This window comes from Phaethon lepturus, unplaced genomic scaffold (assembly GCF_000687285.1).
Source record: "Phaethon lepturus isolate BGI_N335 unplaced genomic scaffold, ASM68728v1 scaffold32413, whole genome shotgun sequence".
Taxonomy (NCBI): domain Eukaryota; kingdom Metazoa; phylum Chordata; class Aves; order Phaethontiformes; family Phaethontidae; genus Phaethon; species Phaethon lepturus.
In genome coordinates, this window is record NW_010528923.1 from 11455 (window position 1) to 21797 (window position 10343).

Here is a 10343-nt window from a genome sequence, read left to right on the forward strand (position 1 = left end):
TTCCCTACATTGGGGCACAAGCACATGAGCATTACGAGGACTTAGCTAGAACAAAGCCATGGCTGACCTGATCCAGTGCTAGCAGTGCACAAGAGCAGGAGCCTGTGGCAGTAGAGAGAGGGGATTGTGCCCCTCTGCCCCGCTCTGGGCAGACCCCCCTGCAGGGCTGCGTCCAGCTCTGGAGCCCTTGGCCCAGGAGAGACACGGACCTGCTGGAGCGGGGCCAGAGGAGGCCCCAGCGACGCTCCGAGGGCTGGAACAGCTCTGCTGGGAGGACAGGCTGGGAGAGCTGGGGGGGCTCAGCCTGGAGCAGAGAAGGCTCCGGGGAGACCTTAGTGCAGCTGCCAGGGCTTGGAGGGGCTGATAAAGAAAAACGGGGCAGACTGTTTGGCAGGGCCTGTAGGGACAGGACAAGGGGTAATGGTTTTAAACTAAAAGAGGGCAGATTCAGACTAGGTCTAAGGAAGACTTTTTTCCCCAATGCGGGTGTTGAACCCCTGGCCCAGGCTGCCCAGAGAGGTGGTGGATGCCCCATCCCTGGAAACACTCCAGGTCAGGCTGGACGGGGCTCTGAGCAACCTGCTCTGGGTGAAGATGTCCCTGCTCACTGCAGGGGTGGGACTAGATGGCCTTCAAAGGTTCCTTCCAACCCAAACTATTCCATGATTCTATAACCTTGCAACTTGTTTTACTTACCCCTGATTGTACATCATAGAGCGTGTGGGTGAGGATAATCTTGAAGACTGCATGGGACCGACTGCTCTCCTCATTCATGTTGGTTGCAGCCACTGTTCGAGATTTGTTGCCCTCGGACATCAAGGACTCGATGTCCTAGATACAATTTTCACAGCCATAAGCATATCTGCATTAACATTCTTTTAAATTATCTACCAAAACAATCTCGTTTTGGTAAAATACAGCAAGTTTCCCACTGTTTATTCATATAGCATGAGAAAAAAAAATTGTGATCTCCTCTTTTAAAGACTTGAAATTACACAGTGTTGTGACATGCATATTCATCCATTACCTCTACCTAGATATTAAATTATCAAGAAAAATAATGCACTTGGCTGCACACAGCAATACTCAAAAGCAAAGAAAAAAGTGTGGAAACAGTAATTCATGTTTGAACACTGTAACATTTTAGCCTCAGCTGTCAAATGTTCTTGAAATCTGTAATACTGACATAAGGCTCAAAGTTTTATAAAACAGAATCACACTGAACAGATGATTGTGTTCCTCCTACATTTAAGAGCTTATAAAGTCCTCTGATATGTTAAATTGAGATACTTTAGAAATACACAGCTCCCGTTCTTCAGCATTTTACAGCAATCCTGTAAAACAGTTAAAACTTTAGAGTCTTGGGCTTAACTTTTACTTAAGCATCTCTAGCTGGATGACACTAAAAAAAACCCAGAGAACAATCAAACAAAAGAACACCGCAGACCACTTTGACTCTGTATGCTGTATTACACAAAGCTGCTGGGCAACATGTAAAGGAAAAGCATGCAATGTGTCTTGTCTTGACAGAAACCACCAAAGACAGGTAGACAAATATGTGGAGAGACTGCAATAGGAAGGGCTGCACCACTTTCAGATGGCAGAATTCCATCCCATATTTACTCGTTTCTCCCAAAGAACATTAATGCTTCTTAAAGATTAGGGCATTTTGTGAATACATGGATAAACATTTGCTATCCATCAAGCAAGTTTTGTGCAATGTTCTCAAATATTTGCCTTGTAAACAACCATTAGTTTATAATTCCAGTCTGCCTGTGTGCTACTGGTAAGTGAAATTACTAGGCAATAGCAAAAAATAGCAAAAAACGTGACAAAGAAGTGGTACTGAAAGCCCTCTCTCCTAAATGGTGCTTCTGTAATTAATCATGGAACACTATTTCTCATGGATACACCTTGCACTCATCTTAAGTTTGGGAGGAAAGCTGTTCATTAAATAGTTGAATTACTTCCAGAATTATTGAATAGTACAGGATGAAGGTGACTTTCTGCTCTGAACGCTGCTCTCCCCAGCAATCACAACTACAACAATCCTGCAGCGCTCTCACTCTAACATCCATGTTACTGCGATGGCAATTAGAAGTAACTTAATAATTTTGTCCTGCTTAAGGGACAGTACCCTAGTGTTTGGGAGGTCAACACAAGCCTTTCATAAAATTGATCCTTACCTTGTAGCTTGCAACAGCTAGTTTGGATAGGCCATCTACATAAGGACCATAAACGCTGTGTTCTCTAACTTTTAATGACTGACGGCTTCTAGTTGGAAAAAAAAAGTTATTTATGAGCATGAATGACTTAAGACAACATTTATAGAAAGTTCATTTCTCACTGACAAATCTCAAACATGATGGTCTTACAAATACCGTAATACAGAACAAGGACTATAATGCAAACAAAAAAGCCTTAAGTCTACATGTAAGACATTTTTGTCACTTCTACATGTAAAATGCAGCCACAGACATTTTTGTCACTTCATAAAAGCTAGCATTAGGGTGAGTTTACTCCAAGCTTTTAGTCTTACTACTTTGTTTTGATTTAAAATGAAAAGGACAGTGAGATCAGGAAGAAGCGAAAGCCATACTACGGCAAATGCTTTAGAGGGGATCCATTAAGGCTAACTGGTTATGGAGAGGAAGAGTGTATGACACCATGTTACAGTGCTGTTTACACACAAATTACTTACCCTTTTGGGTCAAGAAGATCTCTGACTTTCTCATTGTATATCTCCATGTAGGATACTTCCACTTTGAAACTTTGCTCTTCATTTTCCTCTTTCTGTGCTCTTTCAAAGAGTCCACTGCAAAGTCTAGGGATTAATCCAGGCTGGTCAGCAGTGCCCATCATTGTGTATGATTTTCCAGATCCTGTGTGATTGAATCTATGATTAGTGCACATGCAACACCGTTTCTTAATGTGCGGAACATGGAAAGGAAATAGAAAGAACAGGTGAAAAAAGAATTTTGCATTTCAGGGAAAGATATTTGTGTGGTTTTCTATTTTAAACTAACCAAAACACCATTTAGCTAAAGACTATTTAATTAAGAGGAAAAGTAAAACAAGAAATCTAATTTAAACTGACAGAGAAGACTTGTTTGGGTAGGTACAGCCTTACTGTAGATGACAGCTCACTAACACCCACATATGTGCCACAATGAGAAAAATCAGGTGCACAGGCATACTCATTTTTGGATATTACATTTAAAATTATGATTAAAGATTATTCCAACTACAGAGGTAGAAAATATGAGTGATGCACTGAACTCAAGGACAGTCATGATCATTCCAAAGACAATAATCAAAGGTGTGAGATATAAGGGTAGCCAGCAGCAACAAAATCTTGATTCTCATCCTGTCCACCTCATATCTAATGTTACAAAAGAGAAAAACATTTCTTATCTAGGCATTAGATAAGGCATTTCTCCTGGAACAATGTCACAATAGCCGTGAAAAGAGTCTCCAGTCACAGGGTAACACCTCTGGGGTCAAAATTTTTTGCTTATGTCCAGAGGGGACTTACCAGTTTGCCCATAGGCAAAGATGCAAGCATTATAGCCTTCAAAGGCATTCTGAAGAATATTCTCTCCAAGGCACTTGAAAACAACATCTTGACCTAAGAAAGAAAATACACAAGCTAACACTCCAACAAAGCAACGGATTCCCCCTGCCCCTTGGCTTGGATCCCTCAATAGATCCCTCAATAATTATGTAAAAGCAAACAGTGTTTTCCTGCTGTTGTTGCTCAAATAACACATTTAGCACCCAGTATTTGTTCCCATTGCAAGAGCATAACCATGAGCTAGTAGACGTGCTCCAGATTTATGCTACTGTAAAAATCAGAAGCTGTGATTATCATGCATATTCCTGTATGTGCTTAAAACAACATCCTATCAATGTTCATACTCAGAATTTTTACCAGCAGAAAATCTACTCCCAGTTCTAGAATTTCATCCACCAGTGAATGACACCACCTCAAAATACACTCAACCCACACATTTTAACAACTGCCGTTTACAGCAATTAGTAGAGCGCTAGATAACTTTACTGTATATGTACAAGGTATTACATACCACCACGCGGAGATTTTCGCAGAGAAAGAATCACAACTATGTGGGAGATATTATAGTACAAGACACGCATTACCAAAATACGGGGTACATCACTTCTTTTGTATTTGTACTAAATCTGCAGGAACAGCTTCTCAGCTCCTTTTCCAAGCAGAGGCAGAAATGCTTAATATATTTGGGTATTACCTATTTAAACAAAACCTCTATTTTCAGAATTTTTACAAGCAGAGGAACTAAGCTCTGAACAAGACATGGCAGAACTTTATGGACTGAAAAGTCCTCTCAAATACATTAATGTTCCTGGAAGTTTTTCCTTTCTCCCATCGATTGAAGTCTATATCTTTACATCTAAGCCCGCTTGGAATTTTACGCATGCAAAATTCCCCATCAAAATTACTCATAGCTGTGCCTAGCTAAGCACAGTGGAACGGTTTTGGACTAAGGACTTCCAACGTGTAACAGACCATCATATAAGTTACATAAGAGCCTCCATTAGTTTGAGAAACAAAAAATGTACCTTCCTGTGTGATTTGTGTCGCTGAAAGTGTCACAGTTTTCTCAGTTCCTCACTAAATTACTATTCATTAGTTATTTGTTGGAGAAACTAAAACCTAGAAGCATACGCATCTTTTACTTTTCCTGTGATTTTTAAAAAAATAAATGTAAGCAAGTTAACTGATTCCCACTTTTAAAAGATAACACATATGAATATGTGTTATGAATAGAACATGAGTGGTAAGCCCAAATATATTTCCTATTTTCACAGAATCACAGAAACACTAGGTTGGAAAGGACCTTCAAGATCATCAAGTCCAACCATTAATCCAGTGCCACCATGTCCCCTAAATTTTACTGTAACTATTTGCCAAAATGTGTCATAATAATACACAGAAAACTTTTAATTAAATACACTACACATTCTCACCAGACCATATGAATTCACATACCCCTATATTAGATTAGGCTTTTTTAAATACTCCATTATTAAGTTCTAATATGATGCCAAACTCCCATTGGCACTGTGAAACATGAAATTACATATAGCGACATTCCTCAAATCCTGAAAATAAATTAATTTGATGCTTTTAAAATTATGGACTTGGAACAGTATTTTAAATAAAGATGTAAATATGAGTAACCCATTATTGTGATGGATTTCTCGATTTCCTACTCTGCAATCGGGTAGCAATGCCGATTGCTATTACCATCCTTAGAGAAGAGAAACAGGAGTGACTGAAGATTTTCCTTTGTCTTTTGACAACAAGCAGTCATATAGGGGAAGGCACTTTGTGCCATATGGTCTGTGGCCTTTAGCAAATACTGTATTTTAATGAGGTCATTTGGACTTGGAGGCAACAAGCACAAAGCTATGGTAAATATTACCTGCATATTTTTCTTTGACAGATTCATCCATAGACCAAAAGCAGTGATCGTAAGCAAACACCTGTAGGAAAATAACCAGGAGGGCATCTTATAAAAGCTGTTGCCAAATCAAGCACGTTATCCAAATTTTGGATGTAATATAAAATAAGTCTCTGGTTTTATCTTTTATTTTTATATAAAATAAAATATAAAATAAATATCTGTATTATGTTGGTTAACATCACGTTCCTCGAGGCCATTCTGAACATAATACACATTCCCACAGAATTACTTATTTTCCATGAGTTTGAAGCCTAAACAATTACTGCATCTTCCTATATGCAAGCCTGGTTCTTGCTTTTATTTGTTTCTTGCTTTTATTTTGTCCTTTCCACTGTGCAAATCCTATTCCATGCTTCCCCAAAGCACTCCATGTGGCAACTGAGTGGATGTCAAGGAGCTCTCCTTCTCTTCCAGCAAACCCATCCTCACGATTCATTTTTTGCAAGACTTTCTATTTTGCAAACTGACAGATGTCCCCTGGCTGCTTCTGCCAACCATCTCCCGGTGCCTCTTGTCTGCATAAATTAAAACCATGCCTTAGGGTTAGGAACCTCCGTCGGTGCAAAAGGAGTTTGTATTTATATACCGCTGACAAACAGCGGCAGTCATCACCAAAGTCTAATACTTTTAAAGAAAAAAATAGGACAAATGAGTTTTAGCATCAGAAGAGTAGATAGGAAATCCTATCTTTAGATAGGAAAGTTTCAATTTTGTGGAAAAGCCATTTAAAGGTCCACAGGCACTTATCATCGTGAAAGCTACTCTCCAATAAGACAGCGCATATTTGGGACCACAGGCTGCAAAAACAGCAGTTTCAAAAACAACTCCCCTGGATACATATTTGTAATAAAAAAAAAAAATCAAGATAATATCTGACCTACATTCACACAGGCAAAATTTGCTCTGTAGGATACAAGAAAAGGGAAGTGCAATGTGTTGCTCTTTGGCTGTTTATTCTCCCTGAAGCTTAATGAAAGCCGCTCTTTCCCCTAGACATCCTGTATCGCTGCGTAGCTATCTTTGCATCACTTCAGGTCACGCTGGCAGAGCAAACACACCATGTCAGCACCTCACATCTACCTTCTGAACGTTCATTCCATTATTTCTGAAAATTTCATTTTATTTGTTAACACATTTTCGTGTTCCATTTTAGCGAAGTCTGTTGTCTATATCCTGAAGGCACTAACCATGAACTAGCATCTGCACACGTAAGCAAACTCAACATTTCTTAACTAGTAAAGACTGTAGGAACAAAATATGTTGCATCATACTTATATTAATAATGAGAAAACCCTCAAAAGAAATACTGAGTCTGTAGTGAAATACCTCAGTTATAGTATTTCCTAATAGATTGTATCATGGAATCTGAAAAATCATTTAAGGACTCATGAAGCAATACAGCAAATCTCCTTCAAGTATTTATACTAACTAAAATACAACAATTATGCAAGAGTCAAAAGTCCATACTACCAACACATCCAAAGTCAATACCCACGTTTATGAAAATTCTTAGTATAGCAAAATCCTTGCAATCTAAATAACTTACCTTCGAAACTGTATTGCACTTTTTTACCTACACTACATTCATTTCCCAGCATCAAGAGATAAAAGTAATTATTTTACATCCTCTAATTGAGGGAACAACAGCCTGTTTATTTAAGATTAAGGAGTTTTGGTTCTTTGAATTTATTTACACAATTAAGCATATTATTATAACATCCCACGCCTTCAGAGCATTTAATAAAACATCACTGGCTATATGACCACATCAATAAAGCTGAATCCTCATACGCTGGGACAGAGATCCATATCTGCATACTGAATAGAGAGTCACGGGATCATAAGCCGTAACAACAAAATGAGTTTGCTTTACCACGAATACCAGAAAATGCTTTTAAAAGCCCACAAATAACAAGTAGTCTTCCATTCCCAGTCTGTAATGCTGAGTATGTATGTTCTCATTTGTTCCCGTGACTCATTTTTTGGCACAGGCTGTACAGTGCTCTTCTGCAGCGAGGAGATGCTTTGAGTTTCTTACTGAACAGCTGATCAACTACAGAGCTGTTTTTTGAGATGCTTTTAATATTTGGATAACCCTAGACTGAATAAGTGATACAACAATTTCTCACACACTGATTTAACATACAATAAAAGCCCTTACCTTTGGTTGGCTCCTACTGTTCCCCGAAGCACCAGAAGCAGAAAGGATTTGGTATAGGGTTGGGGTAAGAAAAAGAGAGACAAAAGAAAACCAAAGGCTGTTAGTTGCAGTGATTTGAGCTTAATTATTCTATCATTAATACCTCATCATTGGAACGCTGCATTTAAGAAGTTCATTTCCCTCCTCATTTCTGCCCTTGCTTACAGGTCCCAAGTAATTTTATAAACCAATGCTTATCTCTTTTAAAGACTAAGATCTGAAATGCTACTCTGAGTAAGTTGATTTTAAATTCAAAGCCACTGATTTTCCTCATGCTGCCACCCTCTCTTCCTCATTCTTCCCTAGTTGTTTTTCTCTTGTCACACCTCTTTCTTTCTAGATTTGTGGGTGTCAGTGTCTCTTAAAAACAAAGTACCCAAGCAAAGTAAAAATTTCCAATATCACTTGAACAGGAACTTCAGGAGAGTTATTCAAGAGGAAATCTCCAACCCTTGGACTTGCCCAGCTCAGCTCTCTCACAGTTACTGGGACAGCAGAGGAAACATTTGTTTCCCTAAAAGAATGAGCACAAAATAGAAATTCATTAGTCTGTTAAGTGCACAACTTAAAAGTTTGTTCGGGCTTTTTGAGGGCTTTTTTTTAATAAAAAAAACACAACTAGTACAAAATTTCTGGAGTGACCTCTAAAATAACGGCACAGATTCAGTCAGTGCCCCGACAGCAGGTTACCCCACCTTCCCACATACAGAAGACTGAAGAAATGCAGCAAACACACACCAACAAGGAACCAATGTTCTCCTTGTCCTGGACCTTCCAAATGAGGTTACGAAGCTCTTGACATCAGTAACAAGTAAAGTCTTGTGACAAGCATCACTGATTTCTTTGGAACAGAGCAGGAGAAAGGCATGGGAGCCACATAAGATTACTCTCAGAGTTCTTGCTGCTCACATGGGTTGAGAAACGAATTTAAAAATAGTAATTTCTCAGCAGTGTCTCTCAAAAATAATTATTTATTAAGCAAGTCCATCATCTCTTTTTACTCAGGCTTGGATCTAACATGCATATCTGTTTGACATAACAGGAACGACAGTGACTTTGGATAGCAGCAGCTGGCGTGACCCTCTACACAGGATGATTATTTAAGTCAAGGTTACCCCATGACAGCCATGTCACGGGGTCATTCAAGTACGCAATAACAACATGACCACTTTCCCCCCTGCCATCTGGCTGACTTTGAATAAAAGCTCTCCCAAGGTCCTTGGCAGCGCGCTCAGTGCAGACTCTCGACCATCTCTGTTGCTCCTGGGTGGGTTGTAGATATGGAGGCAGACTGAGGGAATCTCCTTCACCAGGGCTTCGATCCAGACACAGAGACACCAGAGAGCCTGTCTGGATTACTCTAAGAGAGATGCAAGAGCATTTCGTTGGCTGGCTGTGCTCTGAAATGCTAGTGGAGCATTTCTGCTCAAGGACTTCACTGGAAACCACTAAGTGGCTTTTGGGGGAGCTCCTGCTTACAAAGCAGGCTTATCCCTATTCCTACAGGAAGATCATTCTCGTTGCAAAAGAAAGAGAATAGCAAGCCTGGATTCTGAGTTTGAGTTTAGCACTCAGAGATGTGACACTCTGCATTCAACAAGCAGTTACGCTCATCTTCCCCAGCCCAGTTCCAAGGCAGGATTATATTGCGACAACGCGGTTCATCCTTCCAGCCCTCAATACAGGCTGCATTATTGAGTGTTTGGATTAGAGCAGCAATAAGGATATAATCTCAAAAGTCCTATCAATACATATACAATTTTAAGAGGATGGATCATGCTAGGCTATGTAAATCATCAAGCTTCATTTAAGACCTTTAGTCTCATTTTCTGAAGAGCTGCACAAGCACACAAAACCATGTCTCGCTTAATCCAAACATGAACAAATGGAAGCCCTAAGAAACCCAAGGTACAGCGTTCAGGATAAAGCACGGCTATCTAGAGCTGTTGCTTGTTCTGTGTAATTTGGACCAAGAGAATGAACCGGACAAACATTTCCCTAAGGAAAGCAGTAAGGGTGCACACGGTGTTACGCAGCATCGTGCTGTGCACATACGAACCCACCAATGCTGCAGCTGCGTGCTGCGATAGCTGGACCCAGAAACCCGTGAAAAGATTGTAAGCCTGATTTGAAATCCCATGGGAGATGACTAGATACAGGGATACAGCACCCAGAGCAGCCTGCATAGCTGCAAACACAGGCTGGAAGCGCCGGGTGTTTAGAGGAGGCTCCGTGCCCCAGTACGGTGCATTGCTACAGTCCATCTCACAGCCCACGAGGTGAACACCGAGCAACAGCATCGCCTATAGAGTGGGGGAGTACCTCTTCCAACAAAACACAGGTGACAGCAACGTATGCAAAGAACATTGCCTATGGTTAAGGCTGGCATTAGCAAAAAAAAAAAAAAAACCCAGAGGATCCTAATATTGACAACTTTCTCAAATGCACCAGAAAGGTCCAGCACAGGAACGGAAAACTTACCTTTTAGCTACTGAAGGATGTCACGAAGATGTCTTCAGCTACATATTTTCACTGGAATCCAGACTGACAGGACTTTCTTGCACCAACTCCCCTTTTTATCTTTTTTTGAACACAATGTCAAACAGAAGCAGGGGAGGGGGAATCTATTAGATCTA

At 40.1% G+C, this 10343-nt stretch overlaps 1 protein-coding gene across 1 annotated transcript in view; it reads right to left on the bottom strand.

The window, feature by feature from the left end:
* The window catches only part of LOC104618258 (kinesin-like protein KIF13B), a gene marked incomplete at its 3' end in the record, with an annotated part of 20264 nt that extends 10257 nt beyond the window's left edge, over window positions 1-10007 (bottom strand). Inside the window, exons 1-7 of the mRNA XM_010283803.1 lie at window positions 9763-10007; window positions 7669-7765; window positions 5466-5526; window positions 3536-3628; window positions 2702-2882; window positions 2187-2274; window positions 697-831 (exon numbers count right to left, since the gene is read on the bottom strand). Of these exons, the coding sequence (XP_010282105.1) occupies window positions 697-831; window positions 2187-2274; window positions 2702-2882; window positions 3536-3628; window positions 5466-5526; window positions 7669-7765; window positions 9763-10007 (900 nt within the window). The remainder of the gene's footprint in view (window positions 1-696; window positions 832-2186; window positions 2275-2701; window positions 2883-3535; window positions 3629-5465; window positions 5527-7668; window positions 7766-9762) is intronic.
* Window positions 10008-10343: the final 336 nt, after the last annotated feature.